This window comes from Haemorhous mexicanus, chromosome 10 (assembly GCF_027477595.1).
Source record: "Haemorhous mexicanus isolate bHaeMex1 chromosome 10, bHaeMex1.pri, whole genome shotgun sequence".
In the NCBI taxonomy this organism is placed as follows: Eukaryota; Metazoa; Chordata; class Aves; order Passeriformes; family Fringillidae; genus Haemorhous; species Haemorhous mexicanus.
The window spans coordinates 14363185-14382680 of record NC_082350.1 but is presented as its reverse complement, the minus strand read 5'-3'; the positions used below and the strand labels follow the sequence as shown (position 1 = coordinate 14382680).

Here is a 19496-nt window from a genome sequence, read left to right as displayed (position 1 = left end):
AACACAAGTTCCAAAGGTGACAAAACCAATAAACAGATATTAAGGAGTTGAAAAGATGCTACATATATTTTTTCATATACATGCACGAAGTATGACAAAACACAGGATGAATTTTACAGCAGTCAAGTCCTCCACACAACAGTGAAGGATATATATAGATAGATATATATATATACTCATACACACACACACACCTGGCTGCTGTGCCTCAGACTACCAGTGACAAACAACATGGATTTTAAACTTCCAAACCAGAGAGTACCCAGATGTCCTCAAACCAGAGAGTACCCAGACATCCCCAGTGCATGCTGGTGTGATCACCAGGCTCTTGGTGCAGCAGTGACCAAGCCCTGGCTTTTATCTCAGTGAGAGCTGAAGGAGTTTGCAGCAGCTCCCCGGGCTGAGTCACAGGGGTGCAGTGAGGGCCACTCAGGAGGGAATTGCACAAGCGAAGTCCCCACCCAGGGAAGGAGTGGGTTCAGCTGCCCGGTGCTGCTTTGCTCCAGCCTGGCCTCTGAGGCAGCTGTGAGCTCCACCTGGATCCCTTTCCTCTGCAGAGCAGGGTGCTTGGTGGGCCACTGACTCTTCCCTGCTGGGAACTTTAAAACAAAACTGAAACACACTTTCTGATGTATCTGAGACAAACATTTTTGAATTAAAAGCTTACCTTGTCAAGTTTCAGTTCCAGCTCTGTCACATCTCCTTCTACCTCTTCTAAAGCTGCCCTGCATGCATAAAAGAGGTTTTCCTTTAAAATTTTACACAAAAATACTCTGAGTCTGGGGAGAAGGGGCAGACATGCATTCATGTAACTCATTTATTGCCATCACAGTTTTACCTAAATTTCAGCTATAAAATAGCATAGATTTTAAAGAACCACAAGAAGTACAGGAAATTTGACAGTACAAAGAAGAAAAACTAGATCACTACTAAAATACGGTCTATTGATAAAGATTTGAGATCCAATTTTATCGATCCTAATATCTGTCACACCAAAATAGGTTTCTTCTGTTCTTGTATAGACAAAAGTCTATATGTTTGAAGCTAACAACAAAGGAAAGAAACTGAAAGTTGGAGGAAATTTTCTTAACTCTTTTGGTGACCTCCTGGCTCAAACCTGCAAATAGGGCAGCTATTTCATTAATAACTTTGCAATGAGGTTAGAAAAAAATACAGCACTTGCCATGTGTCAACCTGCAGGGAGCTCAGATGGCACACTTGATTAGATCATTTACCTCTGGTCTACACTGGTCAAATCTTCCAGGCCAGTCAAATTTAACTTGCCAGTAAAAGCTGCTTTCATGCAGCATAGTTAAAGCACAGTTGGTTTTTTTGTTTGTTTTTTTTTTTTTTGTTTTTTTGGTTTTTTTTTTTTTTTTTTTTGTTTTGTTTTGTTTTGTTTTTTTTTTTTTCTTCTAAGCTCATGTTTCTTTGGATACCTCCTTCCTTATTGCTACCTGAAAAAAACAGGAGACTGAGGATGGAAGGCTCTTTGTTCAGAGTCCATGAACATTGCTGCTTCATCAGGCTATTGCCTTGAGAGCCAAATGGACTCATTTCTGGCACAGAGAGCCCCTGCTGCCATCACAAGGTGCCCATTCTTTCAGTCATTCCAGCATAACTGCTCATGGAACCACAATGTTTACCAGTAGTACCCTGCCTTGGAGGAAAAAAGGTAATAGGAAGTTTTCTGAAATGCTTTTTGAAAAATTGGATCAGACATTTCACATTTCAGTCCTACAGAAAAACCCAGCTCTTCCTGGAAAAAGTTATATAGGCAGGGTTAGAATGATTTGGAGCAGGAATTTCTTAAGCCAACTTTATACCACTGAGGAGAGACTACACACAACCACAGCTTTACTGTCTCTTGCTAATTCCATTCTAGTTCACATGAGTACAAGCCAAGAACACAAAAAAAAAAAAAGACTGGATCAGGCCCCAAGTTCAGGAAAAGCAGGTTTTTTTACAAGAACAGTTCTGAAAAGTGCTGCCAATTGCTTGCAGATCTCGAACACTGAGCATGACATTCCCAGCTTTAGCAGATTTCACTACACATAGCTGCATTCCAATTCTTGCACCTCAATGCATTCCCACAGTTATGTCCTAGGTTTTATATCCAAGCAATCTCTGTACCTACATTTTGGCTTCTCCCTCTTCACTAGCTTCAGACCATGAAGGATTTCAGGCAACATCAATTTCTCTTTCACTTTCTTTATTTTCTTTCATAACTGATTAATTTCCACTTAAGTATCTAGTTAATCTTGTTTTGGAAAGCTTTAAAGAGAATTTAAAAAACCCAAAACCCAAAGGAAGGAAAAGCATCTCAATATTTAGACTTCAAATTTGTATTAGTTTGTTTATAATCACAGTACAACAAATTTTTATTTGTTTCTTTGGCATTAACATAAAAGCACGATTAAGAAGCTTGTTTACAGAACTGCAGCAAGATCTGATAAGAGTATTATTTTTTTGTGTCTTTAACTTGCAAAGAGCTCTAGCTCCACAGGACTTAATGAGCTAAAAGTCCAAGATTCAAAATGAACAGAGATAAAGGCAGTTAGAGCAGGCAGAATGAAGACAACACATCTGTTCAGTAATTAAACCTCTATTCCAAGAGGCAAATTTTAAGATAGAATAAGCTCAAATGGAAGAAGTATCAGCAGAACATTAAAAAACTGAAACAATGAAGGGTAGATCATGCAAAAGGAAGTATAAAGCAAAGCAGATAGAGGTCTGAAATGCCAGCTCTCTGAAATGCCACAGGCCCCTGAGGCACCAGGCTGGTTCTCTGGGCTATTTCCCACCACTGCCATATGATGCACGGATGGCATATCTGGGCCCTACAGCTGGATATGGATTGAACAGCTGTAGGGTTCCAGCCAAACCCCACTTAAATTCTATGTTTCTTTGCATAGAAATGACTACTTTACTCTTTCCATCACATAAAATCTAGTAGAAGTTATTATCATGCAAACATATTTACAGGTATTAGTCCAAAATTGGATTACAATCACAAAAACAAAGGAGAGGATGCCCTCAGACTATCAGAATATAGATACATACATGCAATTATGTGCCATCTAGTTACAAAAATTGTCTTCATGTTATCATCCTGGGCTAGCAATACATGAAAAACAGCTGATCTGAGCTGTGCTATGCTAGTGCTACCCTTGTTTTTCTTAATTTAATACTTTTTGAAGCCACAGAATGCAAAAGTGCATTTCTCTCTAAAACATCTGTGTCAGGCATAAAGTTCCCAGTAAACTGTCATAATTCTGGGTAAATGTCATGTCCACAGCCAAGCCCCACTGTCCAGCTATAAACACAGGAAGTGGTGGTGAAACAGCTGAGGATCGAGTGCCAGACCTGACATGTAACAGAACTGTTGCTCCTTAGTGAAGTGGGAGCTGGGAGCAAGATTTGAGTCACAGTGATCTCAGCCAGAAGGCTCCAGCAATAGGAATAAGGATCAAATCAGGTCCAGTGTATGAGTCAAACATCTGTGGCTTCCCAAGATGTTCAAATACTGCATGGCAACGCACAAAACCAGAACAGCTGCTTCAGGGTGGAGGACAACTTTTATAAATGAGCAGTCTGCCATACTCTTCATGCTCTGTAATGAGGACTCTCAGGAATGTGTTTCTTTCCTCTGCTGTGACTTCTCTCCTCCACTACCCCCCTAAAACACAGTTCAGTTTGCTAGATACAGCTTCCTGCACAGCTGCAGTGCAGGAGGAATACAGGAGATAATGGAAGAAAACTCAAGACCTAACTTTGCAGCCTTTTAAAATGAGGATAATGCCACCAGTTACCCAGCCCAGTGTATGTAAAGGACAGCTGAACTCTGACATCCATCACAGCACCCCTTTAGGTGACCAGTGAAAGACTTTCTTCCAGGTTAAGGTACTACAAAAATCCCAGGAACCAAAGAGAATTATGATGGATAAACTCTCCTCTAAAAAAAAAAGGGTCACTACACATTGCTGACCAGAACACCACACACACATGGCTATGGACAGGGGTCTGCAGGGCCTGCTTGCTCTCACAGAAGAGTGATGATCACTAAGGCTTTTAAATTTAGCTCCTCTTCAAACAAAGTCTAACTGCCATTGAAGCCACACCCTGCCTTTAGTCTTTCGCTCATTCATCATATTCTATCTTGCATTTTCAGATTGTGTTCCTGAAAATGAGGAGGCTGGAATCAGTGGTCACTCTAAATCAGATGCTGAAAAACAACAAACTAGAGAGGTCAAAGGTGCTATGGGCAACTAGTAATTATTAATTCTAGAAATAAAACATCACTATAAAAAATATTCAGAATGATAAAAGCTCAACAATAAAATATTTTCCAAGAGTGTGTGTTTATTTTTTTTTTCTTTTAATTGAGAAAAGTTTTGATTCATTTATTGAATATACTTTCAGAAGAACAGGAACATGTCACAAAATCAATTGCTATTCATTCTGGGGCTTTTGAATACATTAATATATTTGGACTCATGAAATGGAAATAATGGATTTTTACCACTGCAGTTTCAATGGAATTACTGCTAAAGTCTTGTCCTCAATTCTTAGAAAGACACAGCTCTCTTACTTGCACATATTCTGTGCAGAACAGCTCCTTAATGCACAACTTACACTTCACTAGAGATGACATCCTTTCAGCCACCATCCACTACACCTTCAAGACAGATTGAAAAAGGGAAGGTATTACTGAGTGTGAAAACCTGGAAATGAGATACGCAATTGCAAGATAAGAATATGAACCTGATGATTTACATGAATGTCTCCTCTTCTCTGTCAGGTGACAGATAGCAAAAAGGACAGTAGACATTAATCAGAGGATATACTGTGACCTGCAGTGTGATGAAAAGGCAAATTAAAATGCAGGTGTACCACAGAAGATATTACACTTGCTCAGTTGCTTGGTCTAGTTTGTCTCTTCCTCTGCCTCCCTTTCCTCCCACAGCAGTTGCACCTTGGGATCACCCTTCGGATGCAAAGCAATTGCCCACAGGTGAGTTCAGAAACAGCCACAGACAGACTGCTGAGGGCAGCTTCAGGCCAGGGGAACACACAGAGCACTGTGACTAATGGCACTGGACACTGCCACTTTTCACTGCTCACCAAGGGCCATTTGCTGGTCACCAGGCTGCAAAGGTCTCTGTCCACCAGCACGGCTGCACAGGGCTGTTACTTTTCAGAGGAAGTCTTCACATTTGTCTGGGTTAAACTCGAAGAGCTTTCTACCTGTGCTTTCCCCTACCTTGCTGAGGTCCTGCAAGGGTGGCAGACCTACCCTCCAGCTTCTCAGGGTTCCCTCCAATCACTGTCTACTTCATTTCATATCCTTCATATATTACAAAGGTGTCCAGAGGCATGTTAACCAGCTTGCCAAGAAGGAATACAGTTGGTACATGTGTTATGGCATCAGACAATCAGAGACTAAAAAAGAAACATGACATTACTGAGGAACAAAGAAGGCATACATGGAACAATAAGGCCTAACTTTGGATAACAGCATGGACAGATATAAGTAGAGTTTTACAACTTATGAGATGTGTCATAACCATAAATATGATCTGAAGAAAGAACACTGTTGCAGACTGTCATAGAGCCCATTGAAGTCCTGGTTTGGCACTGCAGAGTTTTTTCCCCACTGGAACAGGGCCCCTCCATACTGAGGAACAGATGATGAACTCTCCTGACACACTAAGATAAAATTTCTCATTCATGCTAGTAATCCCTTCATTATTAATTCTTCAGTCATTGCCACACAACATTTTATCAATAGCTTGAAAAAACTTCTATGTGCCCTACATGAACAGTAGGGCTTTTAAGCAGAAAGTTGAACCCCCACCCTGAAATCCTAGAAATTTTCTATGAGCCTGGGGGGATTGAAATATGGAAATACATTTCCTGAACAGAAGATTATGATGTTGATGAATAAGCCAAGTTTTCAGGTACATAGCAAACACTGTCTGCATTTCAAATTTCCCCAGAGACACGGGAATCAAGTCCTCAATATTAAAATCACCATTCCTCTACTCCTCTCAAGTAGGGCTTAGAAAATAATCAAATGAAATAATGCAAGGGTATTTACTGAATTCATTAAATTGCTAAAGCAAAGGTCTGCTTGTAGGTATCACTGCACCTACAAGGTTTAGTTCCTCCTCAATAATTCATATGGTCTAATATAACAAGTAGGACAAATCCTTTAAAGATGTACACTTCACTTAATTTGTTCTTCACTGCTAGACTACACACAGCTCAAAGATAATGAACATTATAAACAAATCAGTCTTCAAAAAGGAACAAGTCCTATTGCCCTTAACATACACTGCTGGAAGCCAAACTCATTACCACTAAACTTGCACTAGCATTTAACAGTCTATATGACCCAGTTTATCACACAGACTATAAGGACTTCTGTGCTACCTGTTAGACCTAAATTTTTAAACTTTTCCTCTCAATACTCTTTTGGAGTAAACTGAATTGCCAGAAATGCCTAACAGTGCTATTTTCCCAATGGTTTCCCCTAATATTTTTCTCCTAAGCTTTTTCTATCCTAGGAGAGCCTGACAGTAAGCCTAAGCGGGAAATTAGCAACCTGTTTCCTCCACAAAGACTCTGAGAAGCAGGATTTTCTTCATCTTTCAACTTCAGTGTTTTGTTAATCAGAAGACAGCTGTTAACAAGATGGGGGCACAATGGTGACCATGAAAGGTTCATGGAAAATAAGTTGATTACACTGCAAGTTGGGAAGAGTGCAACATATCACAATACATGTCCTGCACAACCCTTGACTAGTGATTCCAACATCCAAGATTGGGCCAAAAGCTTTTTAGGAGGATCTACTACCAGATAATGAAGTAGGACTACAGTATCAAGATCTTGCAACCAAAAAAAGGGTAGCAGAAAGGAGCTCAAGGAACTGATGGTGTTGTACAGAAGCCTTGCAGCTGAAAATTTGCCAACATCACAGAGCTGCTTTAATCTTTTAAATCTCAGCAACTACCCAGGATCTTGAACACAGAAGTGGCAGATGGAATGAAGGATTTCAACATGTGAAAACTCAAGTATGTAGTAAGGTCAGGAAGTGGAAGCATAAATATAACCATCAAGCAACCAACTGCAAAAGATACAAGATAGGACATCTAACAAACACACCCTGTTAGCCTCAAGATCTGGAGTTACCAGTCAGATGCTAAGGAGTCCTGTCAACTTTGCTTATAAAAGGTGTAAGTAATAACAGTCTGAAGAGCAGTGAAGATACTAATTTGGAAAGATTTGGAAAGATACCCCTTATGTACCTCACCCGCAGCCAATGCAGGAAGAGTAAATATCACTACATAGCACAGCAGAGCATTCTCAGGATCAATATGCTCAGAACTGATACAGCAGCACTAAACCACCGACACAGGAAACCCCGAGTAAAGTACAGGCAACTAAAGGTCTGAGTGCTGTGCAATTAAACAAAAAGACACCATATAATCTTAACATGAATCTCGGGTTTGCTTCCATTTCAGAAAAATTAGGTAACATCTGTCCCTTTCTTTTTGTAACTCCCTTAGTTGCTAATTTAAACCTTACACCCTAGTTAGAGGAGCACTGCTGTGTACAAAGCAGCATAAGCTGGCAAAGTCTCTGTAACCAGAGCTCACCACGTTTCAGAAGAGCTGAGGACCATTAGCTGTCTACAATTCCAGTTTTATCAGGTGGATCTTCTTTACTGAAACCTGAGGGAAGTTTCAGATTTGCAATGAAGACTAAGTCCTCAGCAAGTATTTACCCTTTTTGTCCATTTCAAAATATTGAAAGGAATTTGAATATTTCAGTACAAATGCTCTATTTGACAGTCAGAGAGAAGGCTGTAGCTTTGTCATAATACACAAATTCTGAACTGGATTTTTTTATTTAGATATTAGGTGAATATAGATATATGGAACTCACACTCAGTAACCTGAAGTGCATTTTACATGTAAATTAAGAGTTTTATTGTGTAGTTTTACTGTTGTTGCATACTGCAAAAAGCGGTTTGTTTGCTCTTTATGCCTTCACACTGAAGCAGCCAGTAAATTAATCCAATCTCAAACCAAAAGAGTGGATAAGCATTAGAGCAGGACAATAGAGAAATATAGTATATTCATGTTTTCCTCAAATTTACTGTTCTCAAATTTGGAAAGGCCAGTAGCCTTTCCTCCTCATTCCTTTCATATGATGATAAACTATATTAAAAAAAAAAAAAAAAGCATTTGGAACTTTATAATATAAAAATTACAAAATGCATGCAGTACACCCACAGCCCTGGAACTTCTCTGGGTACATTTAGTATCTTTTCTCCCACTACTTTTAGTCATCAAGAGATTTTAAAGACCCTGGGATTTCATTCATCTATCAAAGCTAACTGCAGGTAAGCTGTTTTTCAACCAAACAGAAGCTCACCTATCCTTTAATTATTACATGTTAAAGGTTTTTCATTTAAAATCAACTGCAAATATTTTCAAACAAAATCTTGCAAGACTGATATTTACAATTCAGTGGATATTTTGTAATAGTAGGCACATTCAATGCTTCCCCTTGTCCTCTTTCATCATTCTTTTTGGGATAAATCAAGTAGGATAGAATAAATAGGCAGATACATTCTTCAAAATCAGACACTAGACAAAAGAAATGAAGTTAAATGAGTACTTTTAAAACTCATTCTCCACAAACTGGAGATTCTTCTGAAGAATAATCCTGTAGATTCTTTTGAGGAATAATCCCACAGAGTAGGTGTGTAAATGTGTGTAGTCTTTTTAAACAGAGCCCAATTTAGCAACACACAAATTCAGCCAGAAGCTGCATCCTCAACGAAGTATCAGATTCCTGAGTCGTCTTGAAGAGTTTTTATCCTTAACAGCAACTCTGTCTGGCAAAGCCAATGCAATTGTTCTATTATTGCTGTGTGCCTTATCTGATCAAACACTGGTATCTATGCAGAGATACCCAAATTAGTCAGCTAAAGCATATTTGGGAATGACAGAGCAGAAACAAGTGATTTCCAGGGCACAGGTCACCTTATCCTGACACATATGGCTAAAACAAATCATGAGCTGCTTGGGATCAAATCTTAATGAAGATCAATAGTTGTAAGGAGCCTAAGCCTAAGATCTGGCTTAAGAGGAGGGATGGTACACAGCAGATGAGATGCATTCTCCTTTTCCTGTTTAAGGAAGGGGCCTAGGTCATTATTTACTAAACACTTTCTATAGATAGGAACTCCAACTTACATGGTACATTAAGCCTAGGAAAGATATCAGCTACATTTCCAGTTGGCCTCTGAGTCTTTACAGTGCCTTTTGCTAGTGCTAGTAAGAACACAAGGCCCAACACTGCTGCACCTACATGACATTTCTTCTTCATCCATGAATTCTTATTTGGATTATCTTAACCCAAAAGTATAATAACAACAGCATGTTTTATAGAACCAATAGCATTGTTATAACATCACATGTTCTTTACATTGAAGTTTATCACAAGAATCCAGTCAAATGCTGAGTCTGATTACTTACACAAAGTACTCAAAACAAAACCTCCCAAACCCCACACAAACTACATCTTTTTATGCCAAAAACTACCAATATTCAGACACCCTTTAGTGCCCACTGACCAGTGGCGTGGGCAACAAGGGAGTCACTGGAGACCTGGAATCTAGGAAGGCATCAGAGGATGGCAAAGGACTTTCAGCACAGACTCACACCAGCCAACACCTCTGTGCCAAGGACAGGGATCCCTGTCTGACTACAGGACAGGGACAGAAGAGGCTCAGTGCCTCCCTGGGTAGAGTCCACAGGAGCAGAAACCCAAGCCCCATCTCCCAGGTCATATTCCACATCTCTTTTTTGACTGACAGAAGGGATAACATCCTGGTCAGAATCCTAAATACCACATACTTTTCCTTTGTTCCAAAGGATTGAATTCAAATTTCCATCTACAATGTCATTCTGAATATCAGGACACTAAAATCTGTTAAGTGATCTCTGGCATTACATAAGTTATACATATTTTTAATAATAACTACAAGATCACAAAAAATTGAAGACTAGAGTATTTCAAATGCACAGAAATGTGGTTTTGATATGCATGTGTTCCTACCTAACACGTGGCACACAGAAAGATGGAAATCTGCAATTGTCTTGCATAGAATATGGTTTTTTAAATTTTAGCAGACTGAAGACATTTCACTACATGTGACTACTTCAATTCTTTTGTATTATATCCAACTTAGAAACTTCAGAATCACACCACGAAAATTCTCACTAGCTCTGCTTTATGTTTATCAAGACAAAACCATAGGCAGAGGTCTTCCTTTAACAACTGTTGCTGAAGGTAGATCACAAACTCATGAAATAAAAAGGTCGTTTGTCCACACGCACCTACTGTCAGATTCTTGTCCAAAAGCACAATACAACTATTTCAATGCCCATTAATATTGAAATGGGATCTACAAAAATTATCCAAGGGTATTGTGCCTGAATACTGCAGTCATAAAATATCAAATAGATAACTTAAAACATCAAAAAGGAATCCTGATTTACAGAAAGACTCATGCCACCAGTATGCCACTTAAACAAGTAAGTTTACCAGCCATCTTCTCTGTTCAAAATCTCCTCTCATTCATAAAAGGAACTTGAAGAAACTATTTTGCAACAAATTATTTTCTTAGTCTATCACTGTGTCATGTCAATTTGAAAATGTATACATGAGATCACTCCATAAATTAGATTTCTCCTCACACAGTCAGTGCATCACAACAACAACTGATTTACTCTAGCTTTAGGCCTGGCTACTTCTAATATTCATAAAGTAAACATTAACAATAAAATCCTTATTCTGCCACATACACAAGGAATCCTCTTGAAAAGATTATCAGGAAGGCAAAACAATGTTTGAGTCTACTGGACTGCTTAGAATTATCTAGTTTATGATCATAATGATAATATCTACTATTTCTCATGTTCATAATCTTATCTTTTAGTCGTGTGAAAGAGTGACAACAAAATCAGGATTTAGATTGCCTCACACAGAAGTATGGAAAACTGCTGCATGTACTAAAATAACATTACAGTTATTTATCCACACACTATTGTGCATGTCCTCCCCATGGTCTTCCATTGCAGACAGCAACTTCAGCCCTTACTTTTGTTACAAATCTGCCCGTAGCAAAAGGCAAAGCACCTAAATCACTACCTAAACTCACAGGAATATCTAAATCTAAAACCAGCTGTATCTGCTCACAGAGATCACGCATGCATTTACACAGTTCAAACTTCTACACGTGTTCTTAAAATGAATTCAGCATGTACAGAATGAGAGGCAAAAAAAAAAACCAAAAAACCAACCAAACCCTGAATTACTCAGAATTTATTCTTCTATTTCTTGCCTATGTAAACATGACACTTCTGCATTTGCATCACCTTGAGATACTAAACTCATTCAGGCAGCAAGGCCTGCATCAAGATTAAGACAAAGGGTTCTTGTCTGTAAACAGTAATTTCTGCAGCCAATGGAAATTAGACGTTTTCCTTTCCTATTTTCTCCAAAAACAGGTTATAAGAACAGAGTTTGCTTTGGGAAATTTTTAGAATTATTTACTCTAGTAAAAAGTTAGCAATAATTGAAGCCATATTGTTCACTGCAAGAAGTAAGAATGGGAAAAAATGCTGACTAAATAATGTGTTCTGAGTACAAGGTTGTCAAGAAGCTAAGCCTGAAAAAAGATCACAGGACACTGCAAACATTGCTGAAATCAGCACATTTGCTATTCAGAGGCCAACAGTTTCACAGATATGTACAGTGAAAAAACAGAGCCACCAAAAAAAATCCATCTAGCCCAAGACACAGGTTTCTATTTTATAGTTGCCACCTTCCCAATGAATATTCTATTTACTGACCTTCTTTTTCAGAGATTTTAACATTACTATTCCTCCCCTCCCAAAAAATATAAAACTTCAATCTCCATAACTTTGGTTTTTAATGTAATTACATGAGATGTGCTTAGCCAACATAAAGGAGACACTCCAGGCTAAAGAATCAAACCTCTTCAAATCTATATTTAAAACCTGAAAGGCCATAAGGACTTGTATAATTACAGTTCCATTGCACACACACATAAATAAGCTGTCCTCTAATTCTGCAAGTACTCATTAAAGATCAGTTGTACAGGCTTAATTAACATCAGTTCTTCAGCAATCATCCTGCTGCTGTGCTAGAGCAATGTTATGACAACGTGCAGATTTTGTCAGTACTTCCACTATAAACTCTCTTCTCACTGTGGGTTTTTTTTAAACATTTCCAGATAAAAATGTAAAAAGACCAAAACTGAAGAAACTAACATTTTAAGTTCCTATTAACAATTTGAGATATAGTTAAGATTTTTTAGTTTGCTCTTGTTCATATAAATCATAATCTAACAGTAAAGAAAAAGAATCACCATTTTTTCAGATATTTTCATATATTTCAGTGGGAGAGATTTTTCAGAGATGTATTTGAGAGTGATCTTCAATGAACCTTCTTTATTCTTGAACAATTTTCCTCATTAAAAAAATGCTCTGACATTGCACACTGTGCTCAAATACGTCCCCCTTTCTCTAGGTCAATCATTTTCTTAATGTACATTTGAAAGGCATAGTTACAAATTTAAAAATAAATCCGTTGACTAGAGCCTGAGTAGAACAGGACAGTCACTGCAATCTCCACAGAAGTGCAGAATTAGAAACCTAGAATCAGTTTAACTAAGTTTAACTAAACCAGACTCCCAGCAGCATGGACAGGGATGGTGTACACACGTAACTTATCGACACCCCTCCAAGACTGTCCTCCATGTCACTTCGGCTACAAAAAGTACACTTCTGCAGTCTCATACAGGAAATTATAAACGTTAACAACCACGTAAGTATGAAATATGCTAAATGCAAACTCAAAAGGAAATGCTTGGCAGCTTTTTCTTTTGACTTATTGTATCTTTTTTCCTATTCTTCAGCAATAGTTTCCATCCTCCCTTGCCAAGCACGTTACAAACTTGCTTTTCAGTCCCAAACACCAAGGGCAGAAAGCCCAGACCAAACATTTCTTTGGAAATTTGTTCTAAAACAGCTAGGTAAGTCTGAGCAAAACAGATTTTGTACGCAGAGTTCTTGTTCTCATTCCTTTTCACACTTGCCATGTGGCTGAGTTCACCCCCAGGAGCAGCCCCAGTGATTTCAGTGGAGCCACATCCACGCTGAGCTACAAACCCAGGCTGAACACCAGGGGTTTGCTGCCACTCGCAGCAGGTTAGAAAGCAGCACCCTTCCCACTGGAACTGAAGGGACTACTCTCCTGATGTTCCTTATTTTTACATTTTCTCCAGAAGGTAATGAGCAGACCAAAGCATATGGGTTAGGCACTTTTGATAAGTTCTCTGACTACTGAACACAACATACTCCAAATAAGTTAAATAAGTTACTTTCTTATATTACCCATATTTTAGGTGACAAAACGTTTACTACTATTTGGGAAACAGATGCTTAGTGAGAAACCATTGGTTACACAGTGCAGAAGAAGTGAGAAAAAGTACATCATAAATCTAGAAAGCCAGAAAGTGGCACAAGTGACCTCTTCAACCTGCATCCCCTGGATAAGCATGGGGTGCACCTCAGCTGGCCCCACACAGACAGAGCAGGGCCAAAGCCACAGGAGAAGAAAGCCAGCACAGAGCAGGGAACCCCAGTGACAAGCCAGCCTCACACACAGGCCTGCCGCTAGAGCAGTGCTTTAGCTCAGGCAAAATGGAAGACTCCTCAGATGAGTCCTTTACAAGGGAATACACTATAACCACAGCTATGCCGAGAAACTATCCAAAAATACTTTTGCTAAGAATGGTAAATTACAACAGTTTCATTTATATTTTGATCTACCTCATTCACCCATCATCTGTTCTGCAGCTGGGGTCTCAGGAAATGAATAGTAATTTAAATGCAAAAAAATTTAAACTTTGGCAACAGTGACAGATAAGGACAAAGAAATTATCTCAAAAACACAGAGCTTTTTAGTAAAGCATTTCTAAAGACTGGATCAGCCTGAATGTTTTTTACGAGAGTTCTACAATTGCATAGATTACAAGCAATTGAATTTTGCTTTTTCTATTATTTGTTGTTTATCAAAATTGTTAACTGCTACTTAGAGCAGCTGTATTTCCACATCACTTAAAATTGCTTCTCCTTTCTAGTAATTTAGTTCCAATGATTCATATGGTTGCTACAGTGATACTTCATTGAGAAAAAACATTCTATAGGTAGAAGAAGAAAAAATGAAAATGAAACAGCAATGTAGAAGCCTGTTCCATTAAACTCTGAAACTTAAACTCTCATTGTTTAACGGAGAAAGAATTATTTCACAATGCTATCTGCATATTTAAAAACTGCAGGAATGCATGATTATGTACACAGAACTTGCCAGCACTGCTCAGTTCTTATTGTTCAAGGGCTGCTCCAAAACCCCTCCTCAGCCAACTTCTTCATTTGATGGGAAGTCATTGACACAAACTGCAAACGTGTTTCCTCACCAGATCTTTGGTGCGTCCATGTTTTGGGAGAGGGGATCATGACAGCAAAGCATGTGATTTCAGCAAGACTATTTTCAAAGCAAGTTTAGAAAAAAAACATGACTACACATTTGCAAAAGTGTGCCTGAACTCATAGCCTTTCCCACTACCTCAAAAATCAGTTTCTAAACATCAAGTCTCCAACTACAAACTGATTTGGCACATTGTAAGTTGACAAATCTAGTGATACAATAAGCCATTATTGCTTCAGGTTTTGTAATTCAGAGATTTCTTGATAATCTACTGGAGAGTGAAAAAAAACCTGGTATGCCTTGCTATGAATTAACTCACCATACTTCTGATGCAAACCTTTATAGCCATTATTATCTCATCACATATCAACACCTCAACCTCAAACCACCATCCCTTCACAAGCACTTTAAGCAAGGAAACAGACCTTAGGTGTTGTGATTTGGGGCCCAATTAAATCTCAAAGTCATGAAATATCCATATGAACTTCACAAGAAATAGACAAGCAAGAATGAAAGCCATGTGGCTGAAGCTGCCTGTAGTAGCATGTTTTGAAAGATTTAAATAGTTCCCCATGAAAACAGGGATTCAGTGACTCAGGAACTCTGATTCACCCATGTCATCCGAGTTACCACCACAACCATAAGAAAGTAACCTGTGACATTTCTATTCATTACATACCTCCCAACAGCTTTATTGAAGAGCTCTGACAGGTATACTGACAGGAAGGACAGAGGCTACACCCTCCTGCTCAGCAAGGTCACGAGAAAGCTGCAGCTCAGCTTTGCTACAAGGAACACAGAGCAAGAAGCTGCTTTATGTCCACACTACCCCCTGCAAGAACACAGGACTCTGTCACAACCTTGCTCAACATTAGTGTCTCTATCATCCCTCAATAAAACCACTGCAGTAACCTTCATTCAGAAGGCTTCTACTCTTTTGGTTGGGTAATTTATACAAACATTAAGAATAACCAAAATGATAACAGCAAATATTGATGACTAATAACTAAAGACATGGAACTTTTTCAGAAATACTACAGGAATTCTGCCTAGCAATTTTAACCATTTCCTATCAGTTAAAGGTTGGAAGGATGTTTTGATGGCATCAAGTGATTACACCATAAGGTTTTCTGCAATTTATTCAAGGGTAGTAGTATCAGACTGGGAAAAAGACCATGAGGTACTGGAAGACCCTAACAAAGAGTTTTCTCCAGATTCTTTTCCTTGAAGGAAAGGAATCAAGAGGGGCAAAAGGAGAATGCTACAAAGTGAATTCAAATGAACTACTATGACTTACCTTGAAGAAACAGCAGCACACTTCTGCTCACAAATTTTAATCACAACTTCTTGTTTGCTCAAGTGTATTTAGTACTTCAGCAGGTATGAGTAACTAAAATAATGCAACTACTGGTATAGTTCTATGGTTAAATTATGCCAATCTACAACTGCATTGCCACCAAATGGGAGGGACCAACACTAAATACAGTTGTCTCAGAACGTATATACACTAGCAAGCATGTCCAGCTCAGGACAAGGTTTTGTGAAACAGCTAAGCCAATGTAAAAGTTGCCTGCTGCCGTAAGGGAGGTCTCACTCTCCACTGCCTTCCTCTAGCCTTGTTTCTGGCAGTGAAGTTTTCTCTCTCTACTCCCCATAAGCTTTAGTAGGTTTCACACCCACTGAGACGCTGACACAACTCACTAACCTGGCAGAGAACCATCCAGCCTCCTCTGCCAGGACACCCAGCTCACTGAAGGATCCAACAACACACGTCACAGTCACCAAAAAACCCGTGGGAGAAGCAGCCAGCAACAAACTGGCAGCAGAGGCAGGAGCAAAGGAGGGAAGAACAGGAACTCCAACTTCTGCCAAGGGTAAGCCATTCAACCAACCTTCCTTCTCCAACTTCCTCTACATCCCAGATACCACAGGATTGCTAAAGCTGACACAAAGAGGAGGCGTGAACATACGGCCAGAGAGCAGAGGAAGAGCAGGACTATTTCCCTCAACATCCAGAGCTCACCACAGAGCCACAGGCACTTGAGATATGAGCTCGGCATGGGACAGGACAGGCATAGCACTGACACATCATGTCATGGAGCTGTTTGTGTCTCCAGCATCTAGCAGGGTAATACCAGGCACGGAAACTGGGTGAATGTAGGCACAGACCAGCCACACATCCCAAAGGGAGGCACAACTATGTTCATTAGATACAAAGGTGTAAAATACATACATAGAATGGGTAAAAACACAAGGAAAGACTGAGGGAAATGTTGCCTGACATAAGCAGAAATAACCCTACAGCAATGATAGACAACTGGTCACTCGACTGGGGAAAAACAAAGGAGTGCGTGCCTTGCTCTGACAACAGGAAGTAAGACGATACTGAGCTTGTTTGCTACTGGCACCCCAACAGTGGCCACACCGAATACGGACCACGCAACAGACGCAGGCAGGAGACACTGGGAACTGAAGTGTGAGCACAACTCTGAAGAACCGAATTCAGAGCACCAAAGAGTTCACCCTCCTGAGCCCGAGTCTCAGCTGACATTGCTTCGGCTGACCAGCATGCCCTGCACCAGCCGCCCGCCACCATTCACCCCCATCTCCTCCAAGGCGTGACCCCAGCAATGCTCACTGCTCACTGCGCTGCCTCCGCACGAGCCCGGAGCCCTCACACTGCCCACCCAGCCCCACGCACCGCACACGCTGCCCCTCGTCCTTGCACTTCCCACATGCCCCCTCCCCTTCCTCCTCAGAGCCCCCACACCACGGCAGCACCCACACAGCCCCTGCCTGCCCATCCACTCAAGGCCGGCTGCCCACAGCTCGTCAGCACCTGTCACCTCAGCGCCCGCGCAGCCCGGCCCGCCCCACACACACCCGGCCCCGCTTCCTGTCCCCCGGCACGACCCCGGCCCGGCCCTTCTCGGCGGCACCTGAAGCGCGGCGAGTCCTTCAGGCACTCCTCGAAGTCCACGGTCACCTTCATGGTGGCGGGGCGCGCCGCTGCCTCCGCTGCTGCGGCTGCTGGCGGTGGTGGCGCGGCGAACCCGGGGCGAGGCGAGACCGGGCCAGGGCCGGCGGGCGGGGCGGGGCGGGGCGGGACGGGGCGGGGCGGGGGCGGTGCTCGGGGCCGGGGCGGCGGCCAGAACGCCCTGTGCCCGCCCCGCCCAGGCGCGACTGACGTCCCGGGCAGCCAGCAGCGACCGCCCGCGAGAGCGGGGGACGAGCCGGCCAATCACAACGCGAGAAGGGAAGGCTCAGTAGGCAGAGCGCCCAATAAGCGTGGCCGATCGGAAGATGCAGCCAACCGCCGGCACCGCAGTGATTGCTCCCGCCCCAGAGAGCTCAGAGTGACAGCCAGGGCCGCCAATGGACAGGCGGCCGTTCCAAGCGGCTCCATCACCGCGGCTGCCCGGATGGCTGCGGCCACATCCCGGCCCGGCGTTCGCTGCCGTGACGCTGCCTGGGGCGGGGCGGACCGGGCCGTGTGGCGCCGGGCCCTGCTCAGCCGGTTGTCGGTACCCGCTTGGTGATTTTAAATTGCAGCTCTTCATTAAACGGGGGGATGCCTCCCTCGGGCTGAGACACGCGCGGGAAGGCCCGGGCGGGCCCCTGAGCAGTTGTACCGGGTCGAGAGCGGCCGCTTGCGTCAGGCGGGCTCCGCCCCTCAGCCCTGGTCCCAGCGAGCCGCGCAGCGCCCGCGCCGGGCAGGGGGCGGCGGGGCGGCGGGGCGGGCCCGGGTCCCTGCTGAGGGTGCCACCAGCGGGAAGAGAGCTCCACCCCGGGTGCTCTCCAGTGTGATTCACTTCTAGATAGAGGAAATAACTCCTGGGGGAGACTCAAAGGAGTCTTTGAAGGAAAAACGCAAACCGCAGGTTTTCCTGTCAAGGACGATCAAGTGTGCATGCTTGGGTTTCTTACCGAACCTTTGTCCGAGAATACTTTTTGAACTAGAGCAGATCATATTTTGAAGTAGAGTGAACAGGACCATATTGCAGTCTCCAGTTTGCAGTGAAGGACAGCAGAACATTGTAGATTTCTGTTCGTTTAAGAGAATATAGAAAAAGGTCTTTAACTAGTTTGGTGCTGCCTAATGTTCCCAGATGTAAAACTGACAGACAGGAGCACCAGCCATCCCCTCTCCTCCTCAAAAGCAGCGACAGAGAAGTAGAAGTTGCTATCCAAGTTAAACTTGTCAAAGATGAAGCAGTCACACGTCACAGGCTCCATCCCGCAGTCACAGGGACGGTGCTGAGAAGCTGACAGAAGTAGAGGATGTTCACTCTTGCCTCCTCCCGGAGTCTGAGGAGCTCCATACCAGCTTCCAGCCAGTCCACCTACCCCCTGCAGCTTTCACACCCTCCTCACCCCAGCATCTGAACTAAGTTTCACCTCTTGTTTTACCTCTTTTGTTTTTACATATTCTTCCCATTCTCTCTTCCCCACTTTCTTTCAGTGCTACAATGAGAAACAGTCAACATCGAAGGAGGGGAACATAAATTCTTTCCAAGAAGCTGAATGCCTGCTGTACCCTTACTGTCCCTCAGTTAAGGTGTCCTTTCACAGAAGCAAAGGGACACTTGTTGGTTCAGTCAGTTGTGATTTAGAATGTCAGGGTTTTTTTTCCTAAGACTGTGAAATGTCAGAACCAAACTACAAGTTACACAGATGTAACAACTGCATATTTTTGTGAGCTGCCCCTCACCAAAACTAGCCAAACTACCACTATTTTGGTTAGGCATTCAAGTCACACCCACTCAGGAAAAGCAGCATGTTAATATTTGTATCACTGGGGCGGCATTTATATTGTGAAATCCACTTTTCAACTGAAGTATGAGTTGCCAGCTCATGTTTTGAGGAAGAGTTTTACTTCCTAAGAAGTAGCTGCTGTTAGT

General features: G+C 41.8%; 1 protein-coding gene across 3 annotated transcripts in view; it reads right to left on the bottom strand.

The window, feature by feature from the left end:
- Positions 1 to 17688, bottom strand: part of ACAP2 (ArfGAP with coiled-coil, ankyrin repeat and PH domains 2) — a 60262-nt gene extending 42574 nt beyond the window's left edge. For all 3 annotated transcript variants that reach the window (XR_009487669.1, XM_059855440.1, XM_059855441.1), the window contains exons 1-2: positions 17535 to 17688; positions 668 to 725 (exon numbers count right to left, since the gene is read on the bottom strand). Coding sequence is in view for 2 of the 3 variants with exons in the window: in XM_059855440.1 (XP_059711423.1) it covers positions 668 to 725; positions 17535 to 17587 (111 nt within the window). In the remaining variant the exon portion in view is untranslated. The remainder of the gene's footprint in view (positions 1 to 667; positions 726 to 17534) is intronic.
- Positions 17689 to 19496: the final 1808 nt, after the last annotated feature.